Genomic DNA, 21904 nt, shown 5'->3' on the forward strand with positions numbered 1-21904 from the left:
AGAAGGAAAAAATGTCATCATATCCATGGTGTAGCTATATTCCAGAGTAAGAAAGAATTGTCTAGCCGAATCCCTCTTCACCTTGATTAGCAATGATGGACCTTTTTCACACAAGGGGTCAAGGGTCATCATTTTGAACTGGCGACTTCACAGGTCCTAAATTGGCCTTTTCTTCCCTCCAGATTGTTCAGCAACTTCCAGAATATGGAGTCCTGGTTCACCGTGTTTCCCCAGAGAAGAAGAGGCCAGAAGGGAAAATGGCCTTGGGGGTCTGCACCAAAGGCATCATTGTCTATGAAGTGAGAGGCAGCCGCAGAATCGCAACATCCCAGTTTCCATGGAGAGAAACTGGGATGATTTCAACTCATGTGAGTGAAGCTTAGATGATAGCCACCCATGCCTCCCTTTCTCTTGATCTGTGACCATTTTAAGTGCTAGATAAATTTCTCTTGATGTATTCACATACAACCTGTGTTCTGGTACACGGATATATTTGGGAGGATCAAATACTTAAGCAGATGGGGGTTGGGCGATCCCCAGGAAGCCTTTATTTTTCCCTCATGCTACCCCTTGCTGTCTTGCTTTTAGTCTCTATAAATGACCTATAGCCTCAAGTGCTATATTTTTCTCCATGCGCTCTCCCTAACTCAGGGGAGTCCATCTGTGCCCAAAGCAGGGACAACTGGGATCTGAAGGAAAAAATGAAGTGAGGTTAACAGGAGTCTGCAAGGTTGTGAAGCACCTGCCCTGGGGATTTGTGCCTCCTTTGCACACAGTACTCAGGTGCCTGGTGTGTCTCAGACGGACTGTAGGTACCCTGGCAGACGGTGTTGGATGGCCACTGAAATGTTAAAATATGCAAACCTCCCTGAACATCCAACTTGCTGTGTATTTAAAGTCATATGAAAAGCCCCCTTTCACTGTTTAATTCCTGAATTTAGTTTGTATTAACTTGGTACTAGGCCCTGGTAGCTGACTGTCCCTGCTTGTCACAGGGGTCATCCAGGTCAGTATGTCACAATGATCCACTAATGACTCATTTGAAGACAAAGTTCTTTGCTCAGACACATTTAGTCTTTCTTCTATTTCCCTTTCTCTTATTGTCTTCATTTTTCTCCTTGTTAGATCATTATTTTTATTATCTGATGTAAACATTTCCTAGGTAAACTGCTTCAGGATGTTTCCTTTATGTTTTTTAATCTTGTTTATTGAAGTTAACATTGTCAGTGTCTGATATGCAATACAATTTCCTAATAAATTATCATGTATATTTTGGAAAATAAAGCTTACATAAAATATGTAATAATTAGCATATTTTGAGGTCATTAAACTGACCCATGCATGTATTGTCAGGATATTGATATTTTTTCACCAAACTTTAATATAAACAATGTTTATATCCATGATTTTTTTGAGCATTAATTATTTTTAATTTAACTGAAAGATATTTTAAAAAATTCAAATTATTGAACCGAATCCAACACTATTATATTGTTCACTTTATTGCATGTTTAACTAAGCAAAGATTTCACTGAGATTTGTCTAAATGCAGATTCTCTAGTAATTTTGAAACATGGAAAAATTTTGAGGCCATGAAGTTCAACAGTCCCCTTAAGCATATATATATGTGTATATATATGCATGCATACATACATACATACGTTTCATTTTACAAGTATTTGTTTTTCATTACCAGGACAAACAATTTTTTAAAAAATTAAATCCAGGAAGTCATCAAGCTCATGAGCTCAAAGAAACTATTTAATTAAGATTAACTAGGATTTCCATCCCCTAATGATCAATTTCTTCCTTGGCATGCATGAACGATTATGCTGTAAAGCCATCACGTAATATAATATCACCAGATGCTCATGGGCAGTTAAACATCTTACAGAGAAACTGACTCTTTATGCTTCTGCAAGCCCCAAGTAGTGAGCTCTGAGAAATCTAAGCACAGAGAGATCAGCCCAGGAAGCCTCAGTTCTTGCAGTAATAGCTGGAGCCAGGATGCTTCAGACTCACCCCTTTCATCTTTTCACCCTGCAGGGAGGTAGCCAAGGGAATGTGGATGCCTTTTTCGAAAAGTACAGTCACTGGGTACCATAACATCTATGCATTCTTGATTTATTCAATCAAAAATCATCCCTTTTAGAACAAGGAGACTGATGGTGTTGATAGCTGTAGTGTTTTCCAACATTACCTCTAATCTTTAGAGATAAAGGCACAGAGCAGAACAGACTATACAAGACTATAATGTGGTTCTCTTTAAGCAAAAGAATACAAAGTTGCAAATAGAAGCTATCTCATGAAAGGGGATGTTATTTAGAATAAGAAAAGAAGATCCCAAAGATACAAATTTTAAAAGCCAGAGGATATACTTTTTAAATAATGTAAATGCCAGAAAAAACACTTAAATAACTTCTTGACAAAGCCTGAATGGTTTCTTATTTCAGATTTTGGATGGCATATTCTTTCCTTTATTTTTTCCCCCTCATGGCAACATTTTACAATACTTTATCAAGAGAGAATAAAAGTAAAGTTTAACAGATCTTTTAGTATGGCTGAGGCAGGATAGGTCAAGTGTGCAGTTTGTACAAGAAAAGTCTTGCTCACTGTAGTGTAAGTTTCTGTGCTACAAATGCAGACCGAGTGGGAGTGTGTGTTTCCCCCTTTTCAAATTTGTTTGAGAATAGTTATTAGATTTTATTTTTATTTGATTGACTGATTAATCGATTGAGGCAGGGTCTCATTTTGCAGCCCTGGTTGGAGTAGAGATCCATCTGCCAATACCTCCTGAGTGTTGGGATTAAAGGAGCGTGTTGCTATACCCAGCATGCAGGGCATCCTGAGGACTCTTGATCTGTTCCTAGACTTTAGGATTTCTAGATCATGTTTAAAGATAACGATTCCCCAATCTGCAGCCACGAAGAGAAGATGTCACAGAAGGAATAAGAACGAGTGAAAGTTTATTACAGACAAGAAGGGCAGACCTGCCATAGGCAGAGGATCGGGAACAAAGATGCAAGCTGCATTTCGTGGAGAAGCGTTTCTGTTCTTTCCCAGGCAAGGGAGGAGGCTTCCAGTGCGCATGTGCTACTTGGCATGCGGCTCAAAACACTCCTATATTTTTGTTCTATCTCTCCATTGGCAGAGCGCTCACTATGCTAATGTATTATAATGAGGCATAAGGAGGCTCCAGGTCAGTACCATCAGTCTCCTTGCTGCCTTGGTGGGTGGCTGGTCCTGAATACAGCTCAGAGTTTCTCTGCTTGCTTATTACAGTGCAGCTGCCTGCCTGTTTTCTGCTGACTCCCTGCCCTATCAGAACAAGAATCTTGGAGCTTGGAGCATGTACAATAAAAACAATGGGAATGCTTGCCCACTATTTTACAATGTACTTGTGAGGACCCAGTGTTCCCTGACCCATTTCACATTCTTTCTGTCCAGCACACTCCTTGATAATAGCAATGATATGAACATTTGTCCCACAAATGAAGGAGGAGAATAAGAAGAAGGACTTTCTTTAGCTATTGCCTAAGAAAAGAAATCGAGCCTTTGTTGCCAGTCATTACCTGCCCTGCATTTCCAGAAGTGTGCTGCTATTGAGTTGGGGAGCTGATCGTTTATTGCTGCTCACACACGTGTACTTAAAGGGATAGGTAAAGATGGTCAGGGTTCTAAGTCTGCGCTTGCTTCCTCCAGAGAAAAAAGCTCACCATCACCAGCAGCACCACTGGGAAAAAGTACACCTTTGTCACCAATTCATCCAAGACCTGTAAATACTTGCTGGGCCTCTGCTCTTCCCAGCATTGGTTTAATGCACAGACAGGCTCTAAGCATCCTTCCCATCGTTTTACTGGTGAGTATGTACTATGTTAGCAACACGCAAGTGGACAGGTTTTCTCTTTCACAGAATTGCAAATGACACTACGACAAACTGATACAGTCTTCTCAGAATGCAACTGTAATATCTCTCTCTCTCTCTCTCTCTCTCTCTCTGCCTCTTTTAACCCCTCTCTGTTTCCTCCCTCCCTCTGTCCATCAATCTAATTTTTTGTAGAAGCTGAAAGGAGGTTTATATCCTTTGAACTCTCAATTTGACTGCAGATATTTGTCCTAAGGTAGCAAAGGAGTTGATGGCGAGTGGAGCTGTCCATGACATGGTGCTGAGAGAGGAAGGGCAACAGAGACCTTGATGCACTGCAAGGGAACAGCTCCACCCTTCAGTAGAGGGTGGGGCACACCATTCATAGTCTTGAGCAGCCAAATGATAGCAGGAGCAACCTAGAAATGAAATCTTATTTTATTTAGGTTTTGGTGATTTATTTTTAAATTTGAATGGATAGCTTATGTATATTCACGTAGTTAATATTTCTATGTTATAGAACTAGAAAAAAATACAGAAATAAATAAAACCCAAATCTTAATACCTTAAGGAATTACACATGTGAGCATGGCTATTTTCTTAATATTTATCAATATTAAACTTTACCAATGAGCTTGTATTACTGATGTAGTTAAGAGATTAATGGCTAAGATGAGGCCATACAATCACACGACACTACTTAGTGTTTATTGACTCTGTGCTACGGAGCCATTGACTACTTCTCTTCCTCCTTTTCCTCATGATAATCTCTTCAAAAATGACCTCATTTTGGACATGGAGAGATTCGGGTCTGGAGAGATAACTCAGTGGTTGAGAGCATTGGCTGCTCCATCAAGGAGCATTCATTTGATGTCCATTGTCAACATGGCACCTTATGACAGTCTATAACTCTAGTTCCAGGGGATCCCAAGCCCTTTTCTGGACTCCACTGGCACCAGACATGCAAGTTGTAGACAGATAGACATGAAGGAAAAGCACCCACCTTAAGCCCCATATATACACACATGAAAATTTCATTTATGACCACAACATAAGCACTGTTCTCTCAAACTCCACTAGTTAAGTCAGCCTATGAGGCTAGAAGCAGCACTACTGTGGGGGGGCAACAGGGTGTAAAGAAATGAAACCCCGTATCAGCTGCTTGAGGCTGGGGCTTCTAGACCCCAGAGCCCATCTGCTTCCCCCTCTTCTTCCTGTCACCATTTCCCTAGCGGAGCCTTGAATGCCTGAGACTTCTGAGTGCTGACCTCATCTTCATCATGCTTGTTTTTGATGTCTAAGTGTATTTCTTCCGTTTATAAAAGGGAACAGTTAGCTACAATGATGTACTGAGAACCCTTGAGCTACTAAGGATGCAGAATCTCAGAGCCTGCCTGACAGCTATTGAACCAGAACCTGTGTGCAAAAGAACCTAAATGACTTCAACCCGAGTACAAAGCAGAGAGGCCCTGGCTAATGAAGAAACCTCAGGTGTCCCTTAGATTCAGCTGAGTGCCACTTACTGGCTGTGTGTGTGGCTTTGGGAGGTCACATCCCCTCTCTGAATCTTGGTGTCATCATTAGGCCACACTGAGCCTCTCAGGTCTGTGCTATGCACCAGTAGGCAGCATATCATATTTCTAGCTCACTGCCCAGTGCTCCGTGGACTGTGGCAATGGTGACAGTGGCTTCCACCTATGGGCTTTGTTTCTGTGCCAGACAATATACACGAAGGTTTAGGTGCCAGTCCCTGGCCTGAATGAACTGGAGAACAGGATCAGAGCTTTCAGAAACAGAGCCAAACACAGGGAGGAAAAGGAACTCATGATCTAAACCAGCAGAAACCTGTAACTGTGCCCCCTGAAACATGGGGTGCTGGCTTCAGAAGAGTTCCAGGGATCTAGAGATCATTAATGCAAATTAATTGTACCTGAGTATCTGCTGCTGCTGAGATACTGTGTGTAAACACTACCGATACTGTTCTTATTGCCTGGTTTCAGCAACCGTTTATGTCGCTGAATGTTTATACAGACACTTGGAGCTCACTTGTGAAACTGGTCCTTCAGGCCTACTTTTGCTCTTAGTACAGTGTTTTTTCAAGCTTCAAACTCTCTCATCTCAGGAGTTTTCAGGGCTCTAACATTTCGTTTACATTAAAAAGATCCACTTAAACAGTTTCCCTTCGCCTTTTAGGAATCTCTGTGAGAAACTTTCTGCAGATACCATTTTCTACCCCCACCCCTGTGCCTGTGTGTGTGTGCACATGTGTGTGTATGCACATGTGAGTATGTATGCACATGTGTGTACATACATATGGAAGCCAGAGGACCAGCTCAAGTGTCTGCCCTCAGGAGCTGCCTACCATTCCTTTTGAGATAAGATCTCCAACAGACAAGCTGAGGCTGCTGATTGGAGAATGTTATTGAGCCAGTGAGTCCCAGGGATCTGTCTCTCTCCTCCACCCCTGCCCCAGCACTGGGATCAAAAACAGGCGCCTCTGTGCCTGACTTTTCTCTGTCAATTCTGAGGCTCAAACTCAGGTCCTGGTGCTTGCAAGACTGAGAATTCTCCCCGGCCCCCAGATGCCAGACATCAGTTTCAATGCTACCTGGAGTGGGCTTGAAGTCTTTAATCAGCCCTCTTTGCGGGCGGGTCTTGAGCTTTGGGGTGTGCTTGGTCTTTCTCTGAGCCTTTGCTTACAGGACTACTCTTCTGCTGCCCAGGGTCTCACCCCAGTGACTTTCCCCTTAGTTCAGGATGCTTCTTGGGTGTTTGGGATGCTGTAACTAACCTGGGCTTGAGCCCTTCAACATCCAGACAAAATCAGATGTTCATCAGCTGCATTCCTGACATCACAGTTATCTTGTGAATTTCCCAGTGCACCGTGGCAGTGGACAGACACTGCCCTCTCAGAATGCCAATGTCTTTGGGACATTCTTGGCAACAGAAAGATGCAGTTTTGACCAAGGCCTTGTTAAACTAAGAGATCTTTTAGTGAAGTCTCATTTTTGTCTAAGTAATACAAATAGTGGAGTGTGGTATTCCTCATGACCACAGCCTCATTTTCAGTGTCTTGCCAGAGTCGTTTCTTAAGCCTTCTGAGAAGGGAGAAAGGATTGAAGCTGAGGGCCAGCACTTCCTTCCTTCCTTCTTTCTTTCTTTCTTTCTTTCTTTCTTTCTTTCTTTCTTTCTTTCTTTCTTTCTTTCTTGGTTTTTCGAGACAGGGTTTTTCTGTGTAGCTCTGGCTGGAACTCATTCTGTAGACCAGGCTGGACCCGAACTCAGAAATCTACCTGCCTCTGCCTCCCAAGTGCTGGGATTAAAGGCGTGCACCACCACTGCAAGGCCAAGGGCCAGCACTTCTAATGTGTTCTTATAGGATCTGGCAGGAGACTCTGACTTCTGGGGCAAAGTAAGCTACGTTGATATCAAAGATTGTATTACACAGGGAGAGCCTGATCTGGGATGCCTGGTGCTTTGTTACAGGACTGTTTGCAAGGGCAGGCCTGTGAGGATAAATGCAGAATGAGCTGGGACAGCTAATTTTGTCTAGGCCCTGCTGGAGCTTCGAGTTGCACAAGTTAGAACTGGTTCCTGGCTCCCAGTCTATCCGCTCAGAGACCATCTCATCTCTCTTCCTACGTTTCCAAAGCATCTTTTATTAGCAAGTACTTATTAGAAGAACTTTTATTTGGGGGCTAGGCACAATAACTCCCCAAGTTAGCAGGGGACAGTTTTTAAGTCTCTCAGTGCAGAAAAAGAGCTGGGAGAGAGAGAGAGAGAGAGAGAGAGAGAGAGAGAGAGAGAGAGAGAGAGAGACTGACTAATCATGGTCAGGAGTGTGTTACTGTATCAAGAGCAACGAGTGAAGCCAACGTAATCTCATGTGTATGACTGTCTTTTCCCCCCAATTCAGGTCAGGATAAGTTTGCACAAATAGCCAGCTTGAGTTCTGCACACCAGACACAGGCCAACCCTATCACTTGGATTCAGAAACTGTCCTGCTCAGAAAATGAGTTGTGTGTACCCAGGTTGCAGGATGCCACAGGAGGCCAACTGGGCACATCCATGGAGAACAAGCAAGGTTTCAAGGAGCCTGGGAAGGAGAGAATCGGAAGCAGGTAGGCTTCATCTTTCTTCAGAGCCCAGACCACCAGGCATGTGGTGCAGTGGGCCCAGCTGTACCTGGAGCTTTAAAGTCTGTGGACTTTAATGCCTAAGAACATGGATGTTCACCGGGTTGCTATTAACGAGATCCAAAGATGGCCCATAGGCCACTGTTTAAGCTGACTGCCCTAGGGCTGGATGCTACTCTCATATTCTTCTGTTCAGACCTTCTTGTAGAGAGAGAACTACTGGTGACAGGAAGCTGAAGAAGGTAAAATTAGCAAATGCCAGTAATGCACTGCTGGGCTATCATAAGCCATGAGTTATTATAAGCCATGAGTTATCATAAGCCAGGTACAGCTGGGTGTGGTGGCACACACCTTTAATCCCAGCACTTGGGAGGCAGAGGCAGGCAGATTTCTGAGTTTGAGGCCAGCCTGGTCTACAAAGTGAGTTCCAGGACAGCCAGGGCTATACAGAGAAACCCTGTCTCGAAAAAACAAAAGAAAACAAAAACAAAAACAAAAAAACATAAGCCAGGTACTGCTCTGGGCATCTGTTCCCCAGCTGACTTAACCCATACAATGCTGTGAAGTTGTTTGTATTATTTTCCCCCATTTTCCAGAAGGGGAAACTCAAGGGCTAGGATGCAAACACAGCAGCCTGTGCGGGAGATCATACTTGACCCCTGACCTGCCGCACCTCTCTAGCCCCACAGCTCGTCATCCAAATTCAAATGTGAATGCAGAGAGCTCCTAATGCAGGGTTCCAATGTAAAACAATGATCCATACATTTAAAAATAGCCTAGAACTTGGATCACGCTTACAAGTCAATTACATAAATAGCACAGATTTCCAGGCTGCTTACTGTGGAGGGGGTGGCAGGATCTGCTTTGGAGGGAGATGAGGTATACATCTGCTTTAGCAGGAGGAAACAGATGATTCATTTGAACTAAAATATACACATATACACAGACACCTTAAAGTAATGCTTAGGAATTATTGACCAATTCTGCCGATGCAGACACACCTCTCTATGCAGTGCAAACGTCAATCCATATGGAGGAAGCAAACCTCACTGTGAGTCTCCATGACAAAGTGCCCCAGGAATAGCGAAGCAGACTGGCGGCCATCCTATTATCCTGCTTCACAGCTTCATGGCTTAGGAAAGGAGGCAGATCTCCGCTTTGTGTACTATTGAGGGCATGATGGTCTTCGGAGGGTGGCCCCTGTATGGAGGGGATTAGGATACTCCATGCTGGAACCCTCAGCCTCCTTTGCAGCCTCAGGCCCTTTCCACACAGTGGCTCCATTGAGGGTCTGCGCTGCTGCTCTGAGCTCTGAGGACCTAAAAGCTTGCCAGTGGCCATACCACGTATTCCAGAGCCAGCACACCCTCACTTCTGCCATCATTCCTGGGCTCATATAGATCAAAGGGAATAGAAATGGGCCTCATTTCAATGTGTGAGTGTCAGTGGGTTTGGCGCCATCTTTTACCATATATTTATTAAAATGTAAAGAAAAACAGAAAATGCAGAAGAAAGCCAGAGTGCTGGCTCTCGGTTGCTATAACAAAATCCCTTCAGGCAAATAAACTTAAAAGGAGGTAAGGTCAATACTGGTTCACAGTTTTCAGTCCATAGTCAACTGACCTTACTGATTTGGGACCAGTTGCATGCCATGACAGGAGTATGTATGTGGTAAAAGAAGCTTATTCATTTATGGTGGGTAGGGGAGAAAGGATAGCGAGAGAAAGGAAGTGGGGTTCTACTACCTCATTCCTCTAAAGGTCTCTGCTCATGTTTGGATATAAAGTGCCTTCCAAAAAGGTTCATATACTGGAAGCTTGGTTACTGCCTGGTGATGTGAATATGGGAAATGTTGGAAACTATAAGGTGTGTGATTTAGGTAGAAGCATGTCCTTAGGAGTATATTGTCCCTTGTCCTGTCAGTCCAACTGGAGTGGTTTCTTTAGAATCTACTACATGCCTGTCCTGTCCTGGGTAGGTGCTGTGGATTCAGTATTTGCAGCAAAGACATGGTCCATGCCTCCTGGTGCCCACAGATAGGCAGAAATGGCAGGCCAGATCTTGTGGGAAAGAGCGGGTCTTGCTGATGGTATGCAGGCTACAGTCAGAGTGGGAATGACTGGCAGCCTGTGGCATTGACCCTAAGGGGACCCTCATCACCCATGCCATTCATAGAAGTTATTTACACAGAGCTTCTGAGTACAGAGATGCTGTCCACTTGCCTCTGGTCACTTCTCTGAAGCCTTTTCCTGACTGCCTGGCAAAGGGCTGGCTTCTCTGCGGCTGCACTGGCTCCATCTAAGACAGCCTCTCCCTGTGTGTGCCCGTCCTGAGAAGCACACGCTCTCATCCGTCTGCTCTAAGCTCAGAGACTCCCAAGAATAGCAATGCGCCAGTTGTATCCTCAGCTCTGAAGCCAGAATGTGGAAGTTTTCAGTAAATGGATTTTGAGAGGTTGGCATTTTAATAAGAAGAAGAAGAAGGAAAAAAAAAACACTCTTGAGGTAAAATACACAAGGCATAAAATCATAACCATTTTATGCTTTCTATTTGGTTGTTTCTAAGGCAGTGACATTGGATACATTTACATTGCTGTTGGGCCTCACCACCCTTCTGGGGACTCCTCATCTGCCCATGTAGAAACCACTTTTCGTCAGCACTCCCTCCCACCCGAGCCTAACCTGCTACCCAGTTCTTAGCACCCACTATCTACTTTCTGTCTGTGAATGTGACTCCTCATGTAATAGCTGACTTATACCATTGTCCTTCTGAGACCAACAGTAAGTTTTGGTGGATTTTTAACAATTGAGAGACGGTTTCCTGGATGGGCCAGATTACAGGAGCCACAGAAACCCAGGCCAGATAAGCAAGCCCTTGCTGTTCTTCAAAGGGCACCACTGCATTCCCAGGCCTCACTCTGGTCCTCCTTGGGTTCTGGGATTTTTCCTTTTCTTGAGCCTGTTCGACTGCCAGTGTCTCTCCCTGTGTACTTGGTTTTGGAAGACTGATGCCCTCCAAATTCCCAAAGGGCTGGCCCATCTCTGACTCATACACCCTTGGTTCTTTGCTGGTTTAGGGCTGACCCCTAGTGGGTTTTGGTCAAATTGGGTTGCATTTTCTGCAAGGCCAGAGTCAAGGGGAATGAGGCTCCTCCCAACTTGGAAAGAGTTGCTTTGGTCTGCCTCCCAGAATTGGGGACCCAGAGAGGGTCCATGGGCAGCTGCCTGCACCAGAATCCCTTCCTGATGTCCAGGTATGTAACCAGTGTGGTAAGGATATCAGGGACAGGCTAGATAGCACTACTTTGGTGGTTGGCTGCGCTGGAGGCCTGCTGCTGGCTGTTCCCAAGATCCGAGCACCCACATATTGGTGTCAGTTTTTCTTAGGGTTTTACTACTGTGAACAGACACTACGATCAAGGCAAGTCTTATAAAGGACAACATTTAATTGGGGCTGGCTTACAGGCTCAGCGGTTCAGTCCATTATCATCAAGGTGGGAGCATGGCAGCATCCAGGCAGGCATGATGCAGAAGGAGCTGAGAGTTCTACATCTTCATCTGAAGGCTGCTAGTAGAATACTGGCTTCCAGTCTGCTTGGATGAGGGTCTTCAAGCCCACACCCACAGTGACACACCTACTCTAAAAGGGCCACACCTTCTAATAGTGCCACTCCCTGGGCCGAGCAGTAAACTGTTCTTACCTTCTAGACTCTGCTTCTTTCTGGGTGTGTTTTTGAGGTGGCCCTGGATCACTTGATTCATTACCAGTGTACTATCTAGAAGAGACTTTGCTTACTGGAATATTATACACACCAGTCAGTTTTCTGTTGTTATTTAAACAATAATAAGGCTGGGTACCTTAAGGGAGAGAAGGGTTTAGATAGCTCACATTGTTGGAATCCGAACAGCACGGTGCTGGTTCTGCTGCACCTTCCACTCCCACTCTCAGTCCTAGCTGCCTTATCTCATGGCAGATATCTTCGTAGAGATGGATGTTAGAGAGACTCAGTGGAAAGCCAGGCCAGGAAGCCAGGCCAGTCTTGCTCTTTCAGAACAACTATCTCAGAGAACTAACTGGGGTCCCACAGGATCTAATAAATGCCTTCCAAAGAGGGAATCCACAGTGACCTAATCATGCCCCACTAAGCCACTCTTCTTAACACTCTGACCATCTCTCAATATCACCTTCTGGAGAGCCGATCTTTCAACAGTTGAACATCAGCCCTTGGGGGATAAAGTACATCCAAAATGGCCACAGCACATGTAGCCAGCTGAATGCCTGCCCAAAAACTCCCTAAGTGTCAGGGTGGGGTCATCCAACTCATCTGTACTGACAGATGGCTGAGTATGCAGTCCTCCAGGGACACAACTTATGTGCGGTTTTCTGGTCCTTCTAGAGACTTTTATCTGAAAGCAAGAGCACACAATAACACACCAGGCGAGCCAAGCATAGCTCTGTCCAGCTTGGGTTGGGAGACCTTCACAAGCCTGGGAAATTAGAAGACCATTCTTTCTTTATGGCAGAGGAAATGGGGTTCTGGAACAGCTGCATATGCAAACTAAGGTGGACAGTAGAGGTTCGTGTGACGTGTGAGTGACTATAACGAGCCTCTGGGACAGAGACCCTAAGGCTGCTTCTGTTGTCCTCCTCACTAGACCAGCCTGTGGGGGAGTCAGTCTAGGGAATCTGCTGAATTTCTGGCCACAAAGCTGCCTTCTCCTGGCCACACTAAGAAAGGGCCAATAAGTTCCTCCCAGGAGCACCCATTTTACCCTTTCATCTTTCCCCTCAGCCCGTATACTGGTGGAGAGCAGCTGCACAGCATCGGTTTGAACCAGAAGCCAGCTCAGACTGTCTTCGGAACAGCTGGTCACAGCATGTGTGCAGGTGCGGACTGAACCCTGGCCAGGTGCAGGGAAGGGAGTCTCACATGGGCCACTTCTATGCAAACTGCTTCGGTTTGTTTTTCAAAGAAAGTTCACAATCTTGTTGCTTTAAAAATTATTCTTAAAACTTCTTGGATTCGAGAAGCCCTCTTGTAGGCAACATCTGGCCTTGGGTGGCCCATGAACCTAGAAGGTGATGGTTTTGGGGGAGGTGGTTCCCAAAGTTCTGGTCCAGCCTGGGGAGCAGCAGCTCTGTTGCTTCTCAGGGGTCCATAGTAGCTCCCCATGCTGCCCAGAGAGCATGCACATGGAGGGCAGTGTGGTTTGTTCCACAAGGTCCCAGGCAAAAATGAAGTCAGAGATTCTATAACTAAGGAAAGTACTAGTACTTAAAGAATGCTGAGCCTGGAAGCCAGATCTAGATACTACCACATATCTCTACTGTTAATTAAACCTTGCCTGCTAGGCTCAGAAATGGACCCTTGGGGAGGAAAGATGTGGACTGATTGTGATGGTCAGTCACTAGTGGGGGATTTTCTCACTGGAACTATGACAGAAATCATGTCCTACCCCAGGACTCCAGCTTTCTAGAAACAACTTTAGGGTTCTGCTTTGGGCCTCTTCCAGACACAAGATTGGGAGGTACTCCAGGACCCACAGGCTAGGCTGTCAACCCCTGTACATTGGTGACTAGTAGAGATTCCTGTTAGCTTTCCTTTATTAGAAATAAAATTTCTGAGATGAGTCAGTTTAAAAAGAGGAAAGGTGGGAAGGTAGAGGCAGGAGGATCTCTGTGAGTTCAAGGCAAGCCTGGTTTATATATCAAGTTCTGGCCTGGCCAGGGCTACATTGTAAGACCCTGTCTTAAATCAAAAACAAAAGAGAGGAAAGGTTTATTTTTTTACCAGTAATTTCAGAGGTCTCCATCCTGGTTGCTGGGCCCTGTTGCTTTGGGCTTGAGATGGCAGAGTTTATCAAAGTAGGAGTGGATGATAACAAGGTCTGTTCACTCATGAGAGTTAGGAAGCAGAAAAACAGAGCGACGGAGACTGATGTTGAAGATCCCGTTCAAGACCATACATGTAATGACTCAGCTTCAATATAGCTTTAAGGCTCTCATCCCAAATGTTGTACTATGTCCAGTAGCACCACACGGTGTTTATAAAGCTCTCAACTCATGGTCCGTTTGGAGACATTCAAAATCAAAGCCATTGCAAGACTCGGGGGTGAGGGTGCTGGAACTGTTGTCTCATCTCTGCATTTTAGTTTCAGTTGTCACCAGCAGGAAATATAGCCTCCACGTACTCTCTCAAGGCCAGAACAGGAAAAAAGAAGTTAGGTGAACATGGTCACACATGGGCCTTGAATGCAGAGGTGGTGTGATCAAGAGTCTGAAGCCAGTGTTGGATTCATAGTGCGTTGGAGGTCAGTCTGAGCTACATTGAGATTACAAGTGCTGGAGGTTTAACTCAGGGGTGGAACTCTTGCCTAGATTCCATCTTTCCAAGGACCAGTCTTGGCTTGGAGAGAGGTTCCTGAGAGAATGAGTGTCTGAAAGTGGTAAAACAAATGATGTGAAGTCAAATTGTGGGTTACAAGCTGATTGTCTATGTTCTGCTAGAGACAGCTTTTCAGATTGCTCTTTCTCAAAACAGCTCTCTCTTGCTGTTCTAAAAACTCTCTGGATAACTCATCTCTTGCAGATCAAAAGCCTGGTCTTTTATTTACATATTAATTCAGTTATTACCCCAGGTTCCCTTTTCATTATCCCATGAATCCGCATCCCATGACCCCCTTGATTCTTAGAAAGAGACAGCAAACAAAATTAAAAAAAAATATTGCCAAAGAATTCAGAGATCTGCCTATCTTGGTTAAGCACAGATGATAAGCTGCCCTGGAATTACCATTCCTACCACTCCTGGGCCCGTACCTAAACTCCCCCGTCCCAGGCTGACCTTGAACTCAGGAATCTGCCTGCCTTTGTAAGCATAAACAAAAATCTTAGGTGTGTGGGATCTTGCCCTGCAATCACCACTCTCTAAACGTATTTATCTCCTTCCTTTGTATCTTTCTGACAGGCTGGTTCCAAGTGCAGCTGCCTCTGTTCCTTTAGATCTGTGAAGCTCCTTATACAACTCATCCTTAAATTTTGCATAGTTGAGAAATGGTATAGTTTTGAACTCATGGTTTTAGAGTTATTTCCCACAGCCTTAAAGGCTGCCTGAAGGTCTCAGCATTTACCATTTTGCTGAAACATTAGCCACACCCTCACCTCCAGGACTTGTGCTGTCTCTGATTATCATGGAGTCATTAACCTTCATCAGAGAGGACATTCCCCTGGAGGAACACATATATATAAACTTACGCCCACAGTAACCATGGACACTCATGAAGGCCCATGCCCATGCCCTTCTGACTCTGTGTCAGTGGTGGGAACCATGTCAGGCCATCCTGGCCATGCCCAAGCAGGACTTGGCACCATCTCTAGCACCAGGAGACAGGGGTTGGGTAGGGTGACAATCACACAGAAAATGGATATCATTGACCACTCTGCCATGGTCTTTGCTCTTGCTGTCAAATCTTGACTAACAGTGGCTCAGTTGTGGTTCAGTGGAATATGTGCTTAGTGATCTGTTCCCAGGTTGACAAGAGATTTGCAGTGAGCTACTCTCATTTCTCTGCATGTGCATTTTTGTTAGGTTCCAACTGCTTGGGCAGGAGAACCCAGATCTGCTGCTTTGATTCTGTCTCAGGGTCACAGAACAGCAAAAGAAAGGGCCTTTTTGGAGAACCCAACCAAGACATCGTGTGTGTGATGCTGAAGCGGGATCCAGTTCATGGCTTTGGTAAGAGGGCTTCTATGGGTGAGCCCCCTGTTCTGCTTAGCACAGGGAGAATAGGCACCATTCTTCTCTTTGTTTTTCTCCACTCTCCCAACCAGCACACTTCTCTCCTATCTTGCCTTTTTCAATAATTCTTTCCATTTTTCATTTCTTTTAATGCCTCAAAAAACCTACTAAGATTTTTGGGACAAAGGATTCTTTGTAGACACTGATATATTTTCAGGATGTATCTAAGCACAACATCACCATCCCCCCCAACACACACACACACACACACACACACAAATCTTATACCAACCTTTTTCCAGTATAAGTAGGTTCTTAGTAATGTAGAGGAGTAGGCAATCTTTCTCATCTTCAATTATTAATCACAATTTAAAATCCTTAAACTGTGTAAGAAAAAAAGATATGGAAACAGTATTTGGTTAGAACTCACCTTCCTAGGACTGGGGAGATGGCTCAATCGATAAAACACTTGTCATACAAATGTGAAGCCAGAGCTCAGATCCCCGGTACCCACATAAAAGAGTTGGGTGTATGTAGTGTTGTGCCTGTAATCCTGGCACTTGGGAAGCTAAGACAGGGCTTCCACCAGCAATCTGGCTAGTTAGACTGAATCAGGGAGCTTTGCATTCAGTGAGAGACTGCTTCAATAAATAAGGAAGGCCTGAAGCCCACATGATACCTCATAACCATAACTGCAGTCTCAGGGGACCTGGTACCTTCTTCTGGCCTCCAGAAGGCATTACACACACGGCACAAAGACATACATGCAAATAAAGCACCCATAAACATGTAAGAAAGAATGTATGAAGTAATAATCAAAGTGGAGAGGAATCAAGGAATACCTCCTACATACAACTCTGGGCTCTACATGCACATGCACATGCATACATGTGAATCTGCACACATGTGAAACACATACAACATAGAGATGGATGTGGGCAACCCCAACCTATGTCACAAAATCAGCTTGTGTTGGTGGGCTGCATTTCTAGCTTTAGCTGTGCGTGTTAGAAGGACCAGTCTGCTTTTCCCTGGCATCTCACTAAGGTGAAGTTATCAGCACTTGGTAGCTGTGTGAGCCGCAAAGTCATTATCACTTTATCCTTAAATGCCATCTTGATTACAGGTTTTGTCATTAACGAGGGAGAAGATGCAGAGCAAACAAGGTCCGGCATTTTCATATCTTCCCTTATACCTGGGGGACCAGCAGAAAGAGCTAAAAAGATCAAACCAGGTACACCCTAAATTAAATTGCCTTAGATGTTTTAAGTTACTATCTTTCTTATCCTTGCGGGGGCTATTGAACTAACTAACACTCTCTCTCTCTCTCTCTCTCTCTCTCTCTCTCTCTCTCCAGGAGGAAAGATACTAGCCTTGAATCACATTAGCCTGGAGGGCTTCACATTCAGCATGGCTGTCAGAATGATCCAGAATTCTCCTGATGACATGGAATTAATAATTTCTCAGCCAAAAGGTTCCTTTCATCTTACTTCTGGTGATGAAACCGTTTCCTTTGTATCACCATGAGCCCGGCACACAAAGCTCTATGTAGCTTTCCTGTGTAGCTCTCTGTAAGCATGGCCATGGCTTGTAAGCAGGCAGCAGAGTGGCATAAATCAGTATGCTCTTCCATGGCAGGGGCAGAGCACGGTCCCGCGATTGCATGTCTCTCTGAAAGGCAGCAGCCTCCTTGCTAGGTATGGCTGGATGCACCCATTGCGTTTATGTTTCTGCCCACTCTTGTTGCATGACAGGGAGGGAATTCTTTTTTTTTAATTAATTTATTTACTTTACATCACATTCATAGCCTTCCCTCCCTCCTCTCTTCCCAGTTCCCCTCTCTCCCCTCACCTCACCGGCACCCTCAGGGAGGTAATTCTTATTGACACTCAAGTCCAAGATTTCTACAGCTGTGTTCAGGTGAAGCAGTTATGTAGGCATTTGGAAAAGAGAGTACACTTGTCCTCAGCCTGCTTCTACACCACAAGCAGAGTATTCTTACTGCATAGCAACAGATCAACTCCTAAAGTCCTAAAGTCTTAGTTAGAAAAGGTTGTTTTCTTCATCTTTTGACTTAAAGAACAACAGCTAAGAAACAAATGCTTAAAGAACAATATGTAGGATGGCCTGTAAACTCAGGCTCATTTCTAAGTGTAGAAATTACACCTGCTCTTCGAAATCCAGTCTCACACTTGCACAAACTGTCACCAGGTAGCTTTCTATTACCCTTACTGCAGGTAGTGGCACTAGGGTCTTTCACAATGTCTCAGGGACCAGCCCCAGTACTCCCATCACTGGTCTCAAGATCACTGTCTCTCTGGAATGTTACAGCCCCAATACCTCTTTCTGAGGCAGGTCAGTAATGTTCATATCCCTTCACATTCTCCACCTTGAGGGCATTCAGTTCACTTCTTATGCTGTCAGGAAATAAACCAGATGGGGAAATCACAATTCAGTGTAGTCCAAGGACAGCCTATGATAATGGTCAAGAAATTGGTATTCGAAATCTAAGGCACATTGACCAGTTTTGCATTAGAGTTCCAGACAATGGGTGCATTCTCTGTCTGGGAGTTATATACCATCTCTAAGTGGTGGCCCAGTTCCTTTGAGAACACGGCTTTGCCACAGTTGCCATTCTTCTGGGCTGATCCATTGCTGGGGGAAAAGACATCCAGTGACGATCTCCTGTTAAGGCAGCTCTTCTAGACTGGACATTAGGAGCCAGCAACTAACAGCCATCATGAGCAGCTATTGCTATCTGAGTTGTAATCAGCTGCAGAAGGCCAGGCAGGGTTCTCTAGAGGAATGGAGCCAATAGAATGAGTATGTATTGCAGAAAGGGATTAAAAAAAAAAGACTGGCTTAAATGATGCAGAATGGGTAGCACAATATGGGTGTCTGCTCTGGAGAGGCTGAGTCCAGTAGCTGCTTCATTCATTCACAAGACTGGATGACCCAGCTATCCCATGTGGTGTTGAGAGCCTCAAAGATTCCTGGGAAACTGCTGGTCTTCAGTTCACACTGCAGGGCTAAGGGTAGATATTCAGAAACAACAGACGATCCAGCAAGTGAGCTGTGCTACTTGCAAGATCAGAAGGTGCTGCCCACCCCGAGGAAAGGCTTGCCTCTCAGTTCATCATTCCTGGAAATGCCCTCACTGACCTGGTACATCTCTTAGCTGATGATAGATCCTATCAAGCTGCCAATCACAATTAACCACCATGACTCTTAGCTTATGCTTCTGGTACAAAGGGCAGAGTTGGACACTCTGGCTTTTTGGATCTAAAGTCCCATCTTCTGTTTTCATGAGGACATGAAAGAAAGTAGATTGATGTTTGCAATACTGCCCAAAGGATAATGACAGTGAAGTGTGAGGAAAATGATGGCCTTAGAGACTGGACAGTACTCTCCCCACTCACTTGACAGCAAAGAGTCTTATATTTGGATTACTCAAGACCACATTTTTTAAATCAAACATGAGCATGTGCACTTACTTCCCTGGGTGCTAGTAAGCTGCATCACAGCTGTAAGTCTACCCGTGTGTTCCCACCTCCTCCCGGTCTCAAGAAACTATAATACTCATCTTTCTCCAACACACATCTGCTGAGCTATTAATGTTAGTGCATTAACAGAAAATAAAATGTTGATGTATATAAGCCAGTCTATGTGTGTGTGAGAGAATATACACACATTTTTATATATACACATAAAATCCACAGTCTATGAATAGTCTGTTTCACTAATTCTACTGACATATTTTAGATATAAAGAAATCAAAGGCCAGATACATTAATCACCTTACTCCAGGGTCTCATCACTTATCCACATCTCATGCTTTGTGATTTACTCTATGCCAGTTGGAAGAAGCAGGAGTTCATGGCCAGCTTTCACTTAGAGGAGCCCAGAGCCTGGTGTCACCAAGTACACCCCAAGGACACATATGTTGGTCTTGGTGTCATATAGCTTTGCTGAAAGTCAGGGTTAAGAGAAGCCACACATGTTGAGCATGGGATATGGGACAAACTAGTTCACCCTTTCAATTTAATTAATTAATTAATCTGATTCTAATTAAACTGAGATGACAATTTCCTGGTAGCCGGTTGCAAAGATGGAAAGAACTCATCACCCTCCCCTCCCTTCCCTCCCTTTCTCTTCCTCTTCCCTCTCCTTTCTTTTCCTATATCATTTTTCTTCTCCCCCATCCTAATTACACAAACAACAGGAGCTTAACACAAAAGAGCTGACATTCTTCAATATCCCTGCTCCCATGTTTTCATAACTGGGTCACACAAGTGACATCTATTTATGTTTCTGATCACATCTAGAACATTTCCTTTCTCTACTCTAGATGCAACATTCTCTCTGAAAGGCTGACTTCATAGCATACTCTGCAACTATAAAAGTTCTCTGCATCACTCAAGGAAAAGTCTGTGTCTCATGTGGGATGCTACTGATCTTCCAGCCTCTCCAAACCTTAACTTCTTGGCTTGTTTTTTGTAGGTGTTTGTGGGACCATCCACAGTGAAGAAAAGAACAGTACAGCAAGTTCTGGCATGTTCTGTACAGACATCCTGAGCAACAGGTGCCAGGGAAGACAGTCACCACACATACATGACCAGGACAGAAGTGTCAGAGGAACAGAAATGGCTCAGGTGCAGAGCTCACCACCCAGGCAGGGACCTCACCTTCCCCTCTAGTAATAGATATGTGTCCTCTTGGTCTATATTCCAGACTCTGGAAGAAAAGGAATAGGCTGTGGAGTCCAGTGGTGCTCCCGTGTCCTGGGCTTCTCCTTGCTCTAGTTGTAACATGTCAAACAGCTACAAGCTGGTAGCATGGTGAGCGGGTGGACAGCAAGGGGGCATTTTCTGTCAGCCGGCTCTGCACACCTTGTTGGAATCCAGATATGCCCATGGGCCTATGTTTCAGCCAGGCCTGGCTTCACATTTCAGTTCTTCTCCATACTACCTGCATCTCTGAGCGTCCATGTGATGACACCCCCTTTATCACACCCACGTGGACTTATTATCATAAAGTTTATCAGTTATTTGATGGGGAATCTCCTTGCTAGACCTCTCAAGCACCTCAGACAATATTCAACATGGGCAGATGGCTCTTCTCCAGGACGCCAGCAATTTGCATAGGACTGCCATGTCCTCACTCCCCTTTCCATTGCCATAACAGAAGGGGTGAGTTACAAGCAATGGTGTATTTGGATCATGATTTGGTGACTGGGAAGCCCCAGATCTAGGGAGCCACATCTGAGGAAGGTTATTCTGATTCATGAGGCTTGTGCCTTCATGACCTAATCACTGTGAAAGTTTTATCTCTAGCATTGTATTAATGGTAATTAAATTGAAGGATTTTTGGAGGAGATGCTCAAACAACAGCATCCTGGACATAATGGGTGCTCAATAACTGTCTTATACATAGTTGAATGGATGAACAAATCTTACACAGTTGTCACAAGTATCAAAGAAATTGCCCGATGCATGGTATGATCTTTTTCATAAAGCCTTCAATTATTGAAAAACCAACAATAACATGAGCAGTATTGCTAGGAATGGTCAGAGATCCTCGAGAGGTTTGCTTTTGCTTCAGGAAGTTTCTGTGGGACTGGTAGCCAGCAGCACTTGGCTGGCATTGTGTGTTGAATGATCTGGAAAGCATTGGAACAGCTTCAGTTCCAACATGAATGTTTGCAAAGGAAATGCAGAAAGGAGGAATCCACATTTATCCACCCCCTGCCATGTGCTGGCCCATTCATAGTCACAGTTAGGAGACACTGTTGGGGTCCAGTTCTGTGGATTAGGAAATGGAGAGAAGAGATTCTGAGAGAGTTATGCAAGGTCACATACATGTAAAGGAATTGATAAAGCTGGACATGTCTCTCTAGGCGCATGCTGTTCCTGGGTACAGTGCTGCTAGCTTCTTCCAGTGTATGAGAGCTAAGCATCTACAGAGGTTGGGCAGGTGCCTCATGGCTCCGTTTTTCCATTTGTTTGCTTGTGGCAGGGTGCTGGCTCTTGTCCTCCATCCCCTCTACAAACCAACACTGGTGAAATCTACTTTGTGGAGCTGGTTAAAGAAGATGGAACGCTTGGATTCAGCGTGACTGTAAGACTTTCTAGGCAACTGAGAAAGCAATAGACCGGTTACCATCCAGAG

General features: G+C 44.6%; 1 protein-coding gene across 1 annotated transcript in view; it reads left to right on the forward strand.

Moving 5' to 3' along the window:
• The window catches only part of Frmpd2 (FERM and PDZ domain containing 2), a 91769-nt gene that overhangs the window by 39146 nt on the left and 30719 nt on the right, over positions 1 to 21904 (forward strand). Inside the window, exons 14-22 of the mRNA XM_017316244.1 lie at positions 183 to 368; positions 3703 to 3859; positions 7782 to 7986; positions 12794 to 12888; positions 15587 to 15733; positions 16863 to 16970; positions 17094 to 17210; positions 20237 to 20388; positions 21752 to 21853. Coding sequence (XP_017171733.1) covers positions 183 to 368; positions 3703 to 3859; positions 7782 to 7986; positions 12794 to 12888; positions 15587 to 15733; positions 16863 to 16970; positions 17094 to 17210; positions 20237 to 20388; positions 21752 to 21853 — 1269 coding nt within the window. The remainder of the gene's footprint in view (positions 1 to 182; positions 369 to 3702; positions 3860 to 7781; positions 7987 to 12793; positions 12889 to 15586; positions 15734 to 16862; positions 16971 to 17093; positions 17211 to 20236; positions 20389 to 21751; positions 21854 to 21904) is intronic.

The sequence above is a fragment of the Mus musculus genome, chromosome 14 (assembly GCF_000001635.26).
Source record: "Mus musculus strain C57BL/6J chromosome 14, GRCm38.p6 C57BL/6J".
Lineage (NCBI taxonomy): Eukaryota > Metazoa > Chordata > Mammalia > Rodentia > Muridae > Mus > Mus musculus.